Source organism: Chiloscyllium punctatum, chromosome 32 (genome assembly GCF_047496795.1).
Source record: "Chiloscyllium punctatum isolate Juve2018m chromosome 32, sChiPun1.3, whole genome shotgun sequence".
In the NCBI taxonomy this organism is placed as follows: Eukaryota; Metazoa; Chordata; class Chondrichthyes; order Orectolobiformes; family Hemiscylliidae; genus Chiloscyllium; species Chiloscyllium punctatum.
Window position 1 is genome coordinate 48,030,558 of NC_092770.1, and position 13,841 is coordinate 48,044,398.

A 13,841-nucleotide genomic window follows, 5' to 3' on the forward strand; every position below is an offset into this window, starting at 1 on the left:
CTAAAATGGAACTTCGCTTGTCTAAATGACTGCATTAATTTAACTGTCAGCTATTTTTCTAATATCTTTTTCTTTTCTTTCCCAGTGAGGTCCAGTCCTTGCCGACTGGGACAGTTCGTGAAGAAACGGAGATTGGAACCTGCTTAAGAATAAAATATAACAAACAACATTGTATTTCAACAGACATACCTACGTTATTGTTGGGTTGTTGTTTTTAAACTTTGTGAAGAAACATCCAGAGCAAAATGCAAGGCTTTTAAGGGAAATCTGTCTGATTACATTCATTCCTGAGTGCAGGTTTATTTTAATGGTCTCCATAAAGCACTAATGAAAAATGACTGTACAAAAGTATTCTGTACCTGGGGCATAAGAGTGGTCACAAATGAATTACTGATTAACTTAATGCAGATTTGTACTCCTTTAAGAATGGTTCACTTGTGAATTTTGACTACTTTTTTCTATAGATTTGTAAAGAATCTTTCATACTTGCACAGTGATAAATACGCTCTCTGACAGAAGACAAGTTATGCTGTGGCTTTCCCTCAGTTTATGGATTAGGCTGCATTGTATGCCATCATGTTCTTGGCAATATTATGGGGAAATCATTGAGGAGTATCTTAACAGATAGGACTGCACACTGATACATTCTACAATGTTTATACAATCATACCTGATCCGAATGTATTAACTTTCTGGTGAATTTATCGTGGCCAGTCTCACTGAAGAGGATGACTGTGGGTTAGTTCATAACTGCCCCTGAACTAACTGCAGTATATTTTTGCATTCTCAGACCTATAATTTCAGCTACCAGTGTATTTTATTACATTGATTGATTGATTAGAAATAGTTCAAGTTTAAAACATTTGATGCAGTTGCTTACGAAAATGTTTGAAATTATTTGCAACGCTCACTTTTTCTGAACAAAGTATGTAGGGAATTATCCTTATCTAATCTTAAAGTAATGATTTTCATATCATCTTTGGTCAGGATCCTAAATCACAACTTATCTTCTCAATGCTTTACAGAATTGCATTTCAAATTTACAATGGTATTAATTTGCCTTTAGACTTTTTAATCAAGAAAATAATGATTTTTAACTGTAGTTTCTGTAATAGGTTTACATGAGATGGTTTGTTGAATTGTGTAATAATGTCTATGGTTTAGAGACGAAGTCAAGTTGGAAAATAGAAATCAATATTATTTTTTCTATGAACAGTGAAGTAAGTTGCATGGTTTTTGTTGGTTTCTGTATATTCAACATTACCCTTCTACCTAAAAAACTGATAAAGTTTTGTAATGTTGTAAAGTCTTAAGATATATTCTGTCCTTAACACAAGAACAGGCTGCACAGAATTTTGATTGCTATTTTTAATACTATTCAACATATTAAGTAAAACTTGCTTGGACATTTTGGTTGTTGCCATTCTTAATTGTTGTATGCATACTTGGCCCATTCACAACTGTTCCTGGGCCATGGATTGCCAAACAAGTTGTGCAGGTAGTTGAAAACTGCATTAATTGACTTTCAAGTATTTGGTTACAAGTTATTTAACAGATATGCCACAGAAGGTTGCTAACTGTACTGAGGCAAAGCCAACCTCTCTTTAACCTTTTCTTGGCTTCTGCTATCAAAACTTTATTTGCAGCCAGGAAACAAAGCACATGCCAAAGCAGAGAACCACGTACCCTCTTGAGGTGTCACACTTTCAATTTGGCTTATTGAAGATGGCAGAGGTGCTGAGTCAATCAAATTGTGATACTTTTGTTCAACATTGATACTAAAGTTCATGAAACCAAAGAAAGAGGTAAGGTACAAAATAGCATTTCAAAAACAAGTGGAGCTAAATTGAAACTAGCCTGTGTTCAGACACTTTCTTCAAGTTGAGATGTATCCCTGCTATATCTGTCAGTGATGGTTTACTTTCGATCTAATCATCTATATTGATCATAGCTTGAAAACCAAATAGTCAAGTGTTCTTGGAGTAATGTAGGACACGTGAAGATGCAATCTTGAGAACAACAAAGTCCTGGTAATGACCTTTTGGCATGTATCTTAACAGTATTCACCATAAAGCTTTTAAGCATATGGTTAGGTCCCTTCTGAGTTTGTTTTAATAAAGTCATTGGAATGCTGGGAATCTTCCAAGACAACTCCTGTGTTACTTACCACTGAATTGGTGAGCTCAAATAAGTAAGAAGAGGAGAATGGAACTGATATGTACCCATCCAAATACCAGAAGAAGTACTCTGTTTTGGAGATCTGGAAAAAGTGAGAATCTGGAAGAGTTAACTCAAGTTCTATGTCCCATCGCCAGAATTGTAGACTTTAAAAATGCTCACTATACATACATTCCACTGTTACGATGTCAAAAAGGTAGTAAACTTAATACTGACCCAGTCCAGGCTAAAGAAGTTGTTAGTATTTACTAAGGAAGGATGTAAATGTGTTGACAGCAGTTTAGGTGGCTTACTAGAATGATACCTGGAATAAGCAAGTTCTCTTAATGAGGAAAGGCTGGACAAGCTAGACTTAATACCAATGGGATTTACCAGAGTAAGGGGTACCTTAATTGAAATACTTGTGAATGGTCTTGACAAGGTTTATATGAAAACTCACTCTTCTGGAACAAGGACATGCTGTTTTTACAATTTAGGAGTTGCAATTTTAGGACAGGTGAGGGACAATCTTTTTAATGTTATACAACTTTGGAACTCTACCTCCAAAAAGGACAGTGGAGGCAGGGTCATGTAATATTTTTAAAGGTGGAGGTAGCTGAGAGTGCAATAGGTAGATAGTGGTAGGGATAATGGTGATAGGTCTGAGAGGAGGGTGGAGCAGATAAGTGGCATCTAGTGTGCAAAGTCAGGAAGTATGGTTACATCTCTGAGAAAGAAAAGAAGTTGATACACAAAGTGGAAAATAATGCTGCAAAGTAAAAAGCAGACCTCACAGTTTATTAACTATTCTGAAACACAAAGTGAACATCTTACAGTTTGACAAGTAGGTGCTCTCTCAAACCAGGTAGAGGAAGAGAATAGCTGCTTATTCCAAAGTTGAAGCAATTCTGCTAACTTAAGTTGTTTGAGCAGAGAATGATGTAAACAAGTTGGCACCAAGAGACTATTTTAACCCTGATGAAACAGGGTATTTTACCAAGCATAGGAACTAGAATAAACTAAGCCTACTCCACTATTCAACATGATCATGGCTGATCTTCTATACAAATGCCCTCTTGCAATTTTTAGGCTTTAGAAATTTACTTATTTATTAAATATGTTCAGTCATAAGCTTCTGTTAAAGCACTAGTGAATTTCATAGGGTCTCTATTAGCTCTTCCTCAAAATGGTCAACTATATAGCTTGAGATGGGACCCATTTTTCTGGATCCCAGGTCAGCAAAAACACCATCTCTACATTCAATTTGTCCAACCCTGTTAAACTTTAATATTTTAATGAATTTCTCTTATTTTAGACAGTGAATTTATGCCCAGTCAACCGAATCACCACTCATATGACAAGGCTGACACTTCAGGAAGCAGTCTGAACATTCACTGCATTCCCTCCATAGCAAAAACAGAGGAACCTCAATTATCCGAATATCAGATTAGCCGGCAAGATCCCGATGCTTGGTTAACTATGGTATAACTCTGGCATTCAATTATCTGGAATTCGATTCGCTGAACGAAATACTCCCCTTGCCAGTGTCCTTTGGATAATTGAGGTTACTCTGCATACCTCTTTCGCAAGAAGACCAACACTACCTACAATGCGCGAAGTGTTGTCTCACTAAGGCCCTGTGCAGCTACAGTAAGAGTTCTAACCAGTCTTGTAAAGTGATCGATTTGCCATTTGCCTTCCTAATTGTTTGATGTACCTGCATGGTTGCTTTCAGTGACCCATGTGCAAGACACACATGTCTCAATGTTTAAAGATGAAATGCAAAGCATAAATAACTGCAAATGGGTTGTATCGAGATAGATGACATTAAAAAGCTGCCACATCTTGTGCTGGGAATGTTCAGGCTGCCATGCTGCTTTGTGAATTTTCACACTCCCACATAGTATGAAGCTTAGGATGATGACCACCAGCATTTGAGGTGTGAATCTGCAAAGTGCATCAACAGAAGAAAAGGTGGTTTACCATCACTGCAGCCATCTGCCCCATTACTCCAGCCAATGGATCAGGAGCCATTAGAATATAACAGCAAATGATCTACATCAGCTTATCTCTTAAGTGTTTGATAACATCAAAAAAATGCAACCTAATTTTCATGGTGATGGAGGTATGGAATATGCTGATGGAAGCTATACCTTAACTCGCAACAAAGGAACCTTACAGCAAGATGGATATCACCACACTCTAGACAATGGAACTGACGGATGCAGTACATTCTTCAACTGAGGACTCTCAGGAGACAATGACCCTGAAGAGATCATCAAATGTAAACCTGCTCAGCTGTCTGCTTCCAGAACTGAAGCCTCATAGCTGTAGAGATGACTAGGAATTTTGCACTGCAGCAAAATGTTTAACTGTACTGACAGCATAGCAAGCTGTGTTGCATTCATATGAAGAAAGCACACTAGGCAGAAGATTAAGTTTTTCCAGAACTCCTAACATTTTTCAATGCCTTTTACCATTCAAAGTCAAGTCAGTACAGGTACAAACAGACCTCCTGCATCAGAATATTTCTGACTCTAAAGTCATTGTAAGGTCTGAACAAATATACTGTCACTTTTTTCCATAAACATCACATTGAGGAGAATCCAGTTACATGGGAGCATTTTTGACTACCTCAAACCTTTGCTTACCATTAATTTATGGACTGGCACAAACAAAAATTGATGGAAAATCTCAGGTCTGGCAGCATGTATGGAGATAAAGCAGTGTTAAGATAACCTTCAGAGCCATTCTTTCATCCACAAACCCATGCCCAACTCTTTAGTTTCAAGCTCTATGGTATACCAGTGACATTCAAGTGAAAACACTGCTACTTCAATCCAAAACTGGTTGTAGTGCCCCATAAATCAAAACCAGTCTCTTCATCTCATTTACAACTTTCTCAGGCATAATCCAGCAATTACCAGTTTTGTTGTTCTGATTTTTACATTTAATCCCTACATGGTTGAACTCGCAGTAGAACCTATTTCTTAGTCTGTCCTATTGACTGGTAAACACATTAACCATGAGAATTGTCTTTTCCCTTCCTACCCTGAAGTGTCCTTCATCCAGGCACCAGATAAGCAACATCACCTTTGGGTAACAGTCCTCTGCAGACAAGAGCTTATGTCTCTGTCTCTTTCCCTAATGTTATGCCTCACTGGAATAGCAGACTGGAAATCAAGTCCCATTGTTTTCAGAGCTATCACAAAAGATAAGATTTTTAAAAGACAGAATTCCCCAGTTTACCTGACTTCTAAATCCAGGTTGATGGAAGCATAGACTAAATTTCTACACTTAATAAAAATTATTCATTACAAATGAACAGATTCTAATTCCAGAGAGATAATTAAGAATCGTTGACATTTTACTTTAGTTAGAACTCTAACCCACTCATAACCCCAACTTCCTCTATACCCACAGATGGGCATACAAAAAACAAGAGTCTTACAAGTGGGAAGACTGGGAAGGCAATTCATTGGTCCCTAGCCACAGGATTTGCTACTCAGAGCATTGTCAAGAGATATACAGCATGGAAACAGAACCTTTGATCCATGCCAACCAGATATCCTAAATAAATCTAGTCTATTTGGCCCATATCCAAATAAACCCTTCCTATTCACATACCCTTCCAGATGCCTTATTACATCCTCCACCACTTCTTCGCACAGAGGGTGGTACGTGTATGGAATGAGCTGCCAAGAGGAAGTTGTTCCTTAGGTCCCTTTTATATCTTACCTCCTCACCTTAAACACTCTAGATTTGGACTGCCCCATCCCAGGGAAAGACCTTGCTGATTTACCATATTCGTGCCCTTCATGATTTTATAAACTTCTATAACGTCATCCCTCAGCTCTGATGCACCAGGGAAAATAGCTCACCTAGTCAGCCTCTCCCTACAGCTCAAACCTTCCTTGTAAATCTTTTCTGAACTCTTTCAAGTTTCACAACATCTTTGCTATAGCAGGGACACCAGAATTGCATGCAGTATTCCAATAGTGGTCTAACCACTGTCCTGTACAGCCACAAAATGACCTCTCAACTCCTATATTCAATGCACTGACCAATAAAGGCAAGCATATCATAAGTCTTCACTATCCTATCTAGCTGTGACTCCAATTTCAAGAAACTACGAACCTGCTTTCCCAGGTCTCTGTTCAGAAACAGTCCCTGCTTCTCAAACTTTCTTCTACCTTGTTTAAAGGTAGCATCGGGTTACTGGTGGACAAATATGTAGATGCCTTTATAGCAATTGATGGGGGAAAATAAACTGGCTATTTCAAGCAAGAAATGCTTTTTACAAAGCAGAATAGCTCTTTCCTTTCAGAGATTCAACAGTTTCTGCTCCAAATATTCATACACGCAAGTTATTCAGCTGCCTGAAAGACAGGTAACCCCTGCTGGTAGGTAAAAGGCCATTTTTGTATGACTACTCACCATTTCACAGACCAATCAACTATTGGTTGCCAGCCAAATCTCCCAACTCCCATTTATCCAACTACTTTAACCAATAGCTGCGTAAATAGCACTTACAATGAGTGTCAGGTCACTACCTTCTCGAAGTGCAGTAATTCTTTAACAATCCTTGACTTTTAACACTCTTCCCATTTCAGTCCACAATCAAAAATATAGCAACAATGTACAATCTTTACACAAATGATACAGTCTCTTTTTTTAAAACCACCTAGCCTGAATGGCTCTGTGCACTATGATGCCATGATAGGGTTGCTCATCCTCCTCACAGTCGTGCTCCTGCCCAAGTTACAAGAGCCTCAAACTCGTTGGACAACAGTAAGACAGTTACTTCATTTCAGTCACATGCTCCTGTCTTTGACCACAAAATGAAATCTGAAGTAACTTGCCTAAATCGTGCAATGACCTCCTGCAACGAGCGTCCAGATCAGTCTTCCTCTTTCTTGATGCATCGCAATGTCTGAAGCTTGGACTCCAACTCATCAACTCGTAGACAAAGCTTCTCAAGTTGCAAAGATTCACGCAAATGTGGTCATACTAGGTGACACTGCTATCCACTAGCACTGCCTGTATTAGGTAAGTTTCGGTTTAGAAATCTCAGTCAACTGTTATCTGTAATTTTACTATGTATTTAGATAAGTATTGCATTAATTAACTACCTTAACTGGTTTAAACCAATGCCAGCATTTATAGAGGGGTACAATCTTAAAATTTTACAAAACAATCATCTACCAGTTAATATTATAACCTCAAACCACCAATAGCTGGAGGGTGAAGAAACTAAAAATCAGTGCCCCCCTTCCCCCTGCACCACATTTTACAACTCAGTATTCACACCTTGTGATGGACTGTGCTCTCACAAAAATCAATAATGTAAATAAACGTATTGACAAATAGGAGGGCAACAATCCAAAGCATTTCAAAAATGACAGAATCTTAAGTCATATTATATAAATGGGTAAAACAATGTCAGATGAATGTTATGCCAAGAAGTGTAGTGCATTGCACAAAGGTTAGAGATCTAACACTTAAGTGGTTCTGAGACAGCATTTTTTGATGAACAAAGAAACCCAACTATCTGAACAGTCTCCACAGTAAGCATACCAGTAAATGTTAAAGTGCATAACTGAACAATTCAGTACAAATCACAAGGGTGGTAAGTCTGCTCGTAACTTTCAGAAGAAACTGGGAAAATATATAATCTTTAAGACAGAGGTAAAAACCCAGAAATATTTAAGGAATTACTGGATGATTCAGCAGGGTAGAGAAACCAAGAGGATTCACTTGCCTTTGTCATGCAGAAGTAATCCTGAGAAATGAGATACTTTGTTCTCAACAAGGTAAAAGTTCTATCCAATTAAGTTCAACTCACTGAAAATATTCAAATAGAAGTAACACCAAATGCCATCAACAAGACTTACAGGTGTGCAATGAGTTCATACATTGATTTTCACTTGTGATGAGGTATTGGTCCATTACATATGCAGAGTACTGTCACTCTCTCATCAGTGGTACTGACCCTCCACAAAAGTCTCCAGAACTAAAATTAATAAAAACAAAGCTGAGGTCATGCAGGCTAGACAGCCTTTTATGTGAGAGAAACATACAGAGAGAGATTTGTTTGCAATTTTAATTATTTTATTTGAATGATTTCAGTTAATAATCTACAAAGGAAGTAACAAATTTCAGCGCAAAGCGCAATCTTACATGTAGCTCAACACCCTTATTTAGTGCAAACATACAATTCATGTTGCAAATGATCCCCACGTTTCTTTACAGTGTATTATGTTAAATAATGAAAGATCTCCAGGAGAGTCACTGAACTTCAGAGCAATAGAAAATTCAGTCATTTCAAGATGGCAATTTGCAGGGTAGAGTTTGGGGGGGTGGGGAAGAGGGATCAAGAGTATTACATAAAATAATTTAACACTAGTCAGTAGCATTTATAACATTTGTACACTTTTTAAACTGCTTTCCACAGGAGGGAAATGGCAAATGGATCCAGCTTTTTGCACGATATTAAAAAGTCTGAAGTAAGAGGAGAATTATGCATACACTCAAAAAGCAAAACGCATCAGGTCTCAATTTATGTTGAATGTTGTTAATTCTCAACTACAGATCAAGAATGCAGAATATATCAACTGCATAAGATTATGCATCTCAACAGATAAGAATAGCATACGCATACTTAAGTAACTGTCAGCCTGTTCTTAAACAGGAATCAAAAACAAACATTAACATCATATCTCCAACAAGATCCCAACACTAATTACTGCATATCATTCAACCTCCAATACATTTTGGAGAAGGGAAGGAACAGTATGGAGAAATAAGAGGAAATGGAGCACCGAGAAACTGAAGTAATTTTGAGATTCCTCCTCAAGCCCATGCAAATGGCATCAATTTCACAGAACATCTAGCGTTTTCTAAGGTTAGGTAACCCAACTGATATCTAAAAAGCTACTTGCTACTAAAATAAAATGCAATGCTTTGTGTGGACTTTTCACAGTTTATTGCAGTCTAAGGAGTAATACTGATTGCAGTACTTGCTTTTTGTTTTTCCTCAAGTTTTCCTTTATTTTAAAGTAAGGAATCCACAACACACATCGTGAAGCATATGACAGAAGATATAGTTAAAGAAACGGTCCCCATACCAGTTCAAATTTTAATAAAAAGAAAGACAGAAAGAAAAATAAAAGCTTTTCATTATCATGTCTATCTGCCTAAAAGTAAAACCCCCAGTAGGTCACACAGAAAATACCATTACACATTCAACCATCGATAATATTACACAATAATTCTTTAAGTTTTGCTTTTTAAACAAAGCCTAATGAAAGACAGAAGTGTGTTCTTCATTACAAGTAATTTGTACAAGGGAACCCTTCTTTCAATGAATGTTCTGCTTAAAGTTTTGCGCATCTCAAACAAGAGTTTTCTTTAAGAATAATATGTTACAGTTTGACTACTTCTACAACTTCAACTTCTAAGCTTCCCAACTCAATTCAACATTGTTTAAGGCTCACATATTAGCAACAGTCTACAAAAGATGTTTCAGTAGACATTTTTAAGTTCCTTAAATTGTTGCAACAGTTACAGCAGAACTAACCATTTTTTCGTATTGAAAAGATTTTTTGAAAAATGGTGCAATTTTCTTCAATTTTACTTAAACAAAATAAAGTGCTGACCTGCAAAATGTAACAATATATGCAGGGTTTAAGCAGTTCTTTGATAAAGTCAGAGAACTGATATCTTTTAAAAACAACCTTCACATCCAGATGTTGTTATATTTGTCATTTTATTCTCTACATCAGAAAGAAAACAGCAAAAACATTCCCTCAACCAGCTCTTTACTAGTTATTTTTCTGCAAATACCTGGTGAAACAAAAAAAAACTTGAGATTTGGATAGGAACGTGAAACAAGAAAGGGAAAGTATCCTTCTTGCGGGGAGAAAAGAAGGCACAGACTCAAATCTAAGTAGTTTTTCTTCCAAGAAACGATTTACCACAAAGATTGTGTTTTAATTCAATATTCTTTTTCATTAAGAGAAAACTGTAAAAGAAAAATGCAAATCTTATGTCAAAACAGTCTTAAGATTTGTATTTATTTCAATTCATTTGTGTGTTCTAAATATGGTTATTACTCAATATAAAATATGAAAATGAAGTTGAGAGTTTATGTTCACTTATGCACCAGACTGACATATCAGGTAAAATCTGGTAGAATGTAAGAGGCCTTCCTTTATCTTACTAAGTTTCTTCCATAATTTTTCATTTTCCCCATACATTCAACATAAGAATTGCCTGTGTTGATTCACAAATTATGTTAATAGTGACCACCTCCAATTAAAGTAAATTGGAGCATTAACGATATAGTTAAAAATAAGCAAATAATGGTCGATACACTGCAACTGTCAATGACATTCAAAAATATTAATGATAAATGCACTACAGAACCTAATTTTGTTCACAGATTCAGAATTGCACAAAGAAAAGTAAAATAGTTTGGCCTTAAAGGGCATGCACATGCTGCATTCAATCTGCACCAGCAATCTTTATATCAATAACAACTCATCTAACATTTTAGACTTTGTCACTTCAACATCAAATTCAAGTGGCTCAACACTTAACAACTTAACATTTCTGTTGCATTTCTGGAAGTAACAGCATTTGCTGAATATTGTGGAAAATAAACATTTCTGATGCATTTCTGGAAGTAACAGCATTTGCTGAATATTGTGGAAAATACAGAACTAGAATTTGCAGGAGAAAATGTTAACCATTAATATTTTGGCCTTTGATAACTCCGTGTTTTAATTAACTGAATAATACTGGAGAGGGAAGGACAAAAAACTGGAACTGATTGACGGAATGGATGCTTTTCAGTCACCGTGAATGACATCAGTTCTGTTGAAGAACAAGCATGGACTATCTACTTTACCACAACTCCATCTTTCACTTGCTCTCTTCCTCTTTATTTTTTTCTGTTGGGGACACTAAGTGCTTTCCTGCAGACAAGTCAGAAGCACAATACAAGGCACTATGAATCCAGCAAGCATACTGGGAAAAACAGGTATTCAAGTACATTTATACAATTTTACATTCACATTTATTTACCTAATACAATAAAGTAACAAAGAAATTAAAGTGTCTCTGATAAGTATGGATTATAGCTAGCTTTAGTTTTTTTGTTTTTTTTTAAACTTTAAACCCTCTAAATCCACTTTTAACTACTGTTGTCCAACAACATTTATATATCACAGTGTTTGAACATCAAAAACTGATGGGTAAATATATGTCCACACAGAACGCTGTTTGAAACAGAACTAGTAAAATAGCTCTCAAATGATGCTGTGTATATAAAAGCAGTGTCAGTCATCTGTATGCTTTAAAACTCTATGACCTATCCCCAGCAACATCAGCAGAGGCCATTAAACCTTGAATTCCACTCAGTCTATTGATCACACTTATCCAGAATTTGAATTATACATCTACGTTGTCCTAAGATTGGATCCAGAAGGATTGCTGACAGATTTCTGCAAAGTGCCCAAGGGAAAACTCTGTAGTGAAGTGGAGCCAACTGCTTGAAACTGGAGGCCTGGTGTTGGTGGTATAATGCTTGGTTGCTGTTGGGGTGGTGCTCCAGTCCACTGGGCACCATAAGGTGTTCCAGGATAACCATACTGGCAGATAGGAGTCTTGCTGAAAGGGCCCAAGGAGCCAACTGAGGCAGCAGAGTTTGTCATGGAGACACAAAGTTGACCTGGTGCTGAATATTTCCTTGGCATTGTCTGTAAAAGTTTATGAAAGACCACCATTAGCCATACAGAAATGGAATTATCGGATCACTGCAATTGTAGGGGCATACAGATGCTGGTTCTCTTTTCCCCCCTCAAAAGAATATTTTTTAACAATTATACAATTAACAGCTCAAAAGAATAAAATTTCTTCACTATGAAGCAAACATTTTCTCCTGAATTATGATTGTTCAATAAGGCCTTCATACGACATGATGTTGTTAATAAACATCCCTTTAATTCTCTAATTAGAAACAATTCCTAGCAGAAATACACATAATTACTGAAGACTAAAATGGCAGTATTTGCATCCAAGCCAACATTCCTGCTTCAAACTATGTAATTAAAAATAGATCAATGAGTCATGCATTCAAGACTATTTATAGGATCCGGCAGAATTCAAACTGGGGCCACACAATGAATAATAGTTATTGCTGTCGAAAAAATATAACTCAAATTGCTTCATTAAATTTCTGAAATGTGGTAAACAGTCTACGCTCCATTTCAGGATCGGTATTTCAGATGAAGTGTTGAGATTACTTCATGATACCACTTAAAACAGCTGAAGAAATGCACAATGCTGAGCATTCTGGAACTGAAAACACATCTGAAGACTCAAACAAAAGATGAGAAATAATTTCTCCAAGCAGAGAGTCCTGATTAACAGTAAAATACTCAACATTTGACTAGATTGGGCCATTTAAATGAAGTTTAAAAACATAGACCACAAAGACACAGACTTTACTTACTTCAGAGTAATGCTGGCCTTGTTGACCTTGTTGCTTCATGCCACGCTTGTTCTGAGAGAGGTTCATAGCATCTCGAGCCCAATTGTCCACTAACTTATGCAAATCATCTGTGAAGGTGCCTTTTCTGCTCGTTATTGCTGGCTGTTGTTGCTGAGCCAACGACCCAACTCCACTTACCGCATTTGTGCTGGTCGTTCCTAGAAAAACAGAAAAGCAAATCAAGCTGCCGACCACAAATTTGTTAGCATTAAGCTTTCTACACAAAAGCAGCTATGTAATTCATGATTTTAATGATATTTGGATCCAACCTCTTTTTATGATAATTTATCTGTGTGCTTGTGATAAACAACAAAGTTACTGGAATCTATGATCCAAATGAAACGGAAAATTCTCAATTTCAAATAAAGAGTAACACTATTTAAATGTTGAATTTAATGGTCTTGGGAAATCTCTATACGCTGAAGCAGTTATATAAATTGCTGTTGAGTTACATCAACCAGAGAGATGTGTCAATTTTCAATAAATATCTTTTAAAGATCATTCATCAATGGATCAACAAATGTAGAATATTAGCCCAGAACAAGGCGCACACATCTTCCACAAATTATATTCATAACATGCACCGCACTTTTGCATGCATTAGAAGTTGTCCAAGACTGTTATGGAAAATATTTACTATATACACACACAAAAAAGGAAGCAAATGCGTTTAATCCATTTAATAAAGGCTTCATGCAGTACTCATATGCTGTTTCGCAGGCTTCAAAAATGTGTTAAAGCCACACTGCATTTACGCATGCATTGCATCCGGAGAACATCACAACAAAAATTGCTGAACCTTTTCACATTGACATTATTTATACCAGCTCTTAGAACATGCAAAAATCAAAGCTATCTTTACAACTCATTTTAGCATTATAGGTTCTTTGGTCTCTGATAGCTGCCCAGTTAGACAGAGAAATAGCAGCCCCACCAGGAAAGGAAATTTCAAACTTTTGCTTTAAATTCATGAAATATGCCACTAATTATGACTGAGGGGTTCATAGTCTACTTAAGTTACTCTGTTGCATGAACTCAATTAATTTGGTTCTCTGGTATTTAATGAGTTTTAGTCTCCAGCTGATGCACCATTGGCACTCAATGCATTTGTTGTGAGCAAAGATTGTTT

The 13,841-nt window shown here is 36.7% G+C and overlaps 2 protein-coding genes across 10 annotated transcripts in view; one reads left to right on the forward strand and one right to left on the reverse strand.

Annotated features, from left to right (window-relative positions):
* Positions 1 to 1,411, forward strand: part of rad52 (RAD52 homolog, DNA repair protein) — a 28,213-nt gene extending 26,802 nt beyond the window's left edge. For both annotated transcript variants that reach the window (XM_072552287.1, XM_072552286.1), the window contains exon 11: positions 86 to 1,411. In XM_072552287.1, coding sequence (XP_072408388.1) covers positions 86 to 147 — 62 coding nt within the window. In that variant the 3' untranslated portion in view covers positions 148 to 1,411. The remainder of the gene's footprint in view (positions 1 to 85) is intronic.
* A 7,769-nt stretch (positions 1,412 to 9,180) lies between these two features.
* LOC140458145 (serine/threonine-protein kinase WNK1-like) overlaps positions 9,181 to 13,841 on the reverse strand; it is a 157,853-nt gene continuing 153,192 nt past the window's right edge. For all 8 annotated transcript variants that reach the window (XM_072552289.1, XM_072552296.1, XM_072552297.1 and 5 more), the window contains 2 exons: positions 12,674 to 12,870; positions 9,181 to 11,918 (listed from right to left, as the gene is read on the reverse strand). In XM_072552289.1, coding sequence (XP_072408390.1) covers positions 11,619 to 11,918; positions 12,674 to 12,870 — 497 coding nt within the window. In that variant the 3' untranslated portion in view covers positions 9,181 to 11,618. The remainder of the gene's footprint in view (positions 11,919 to 12,673; positions 12,871 to 13,841) is intronic.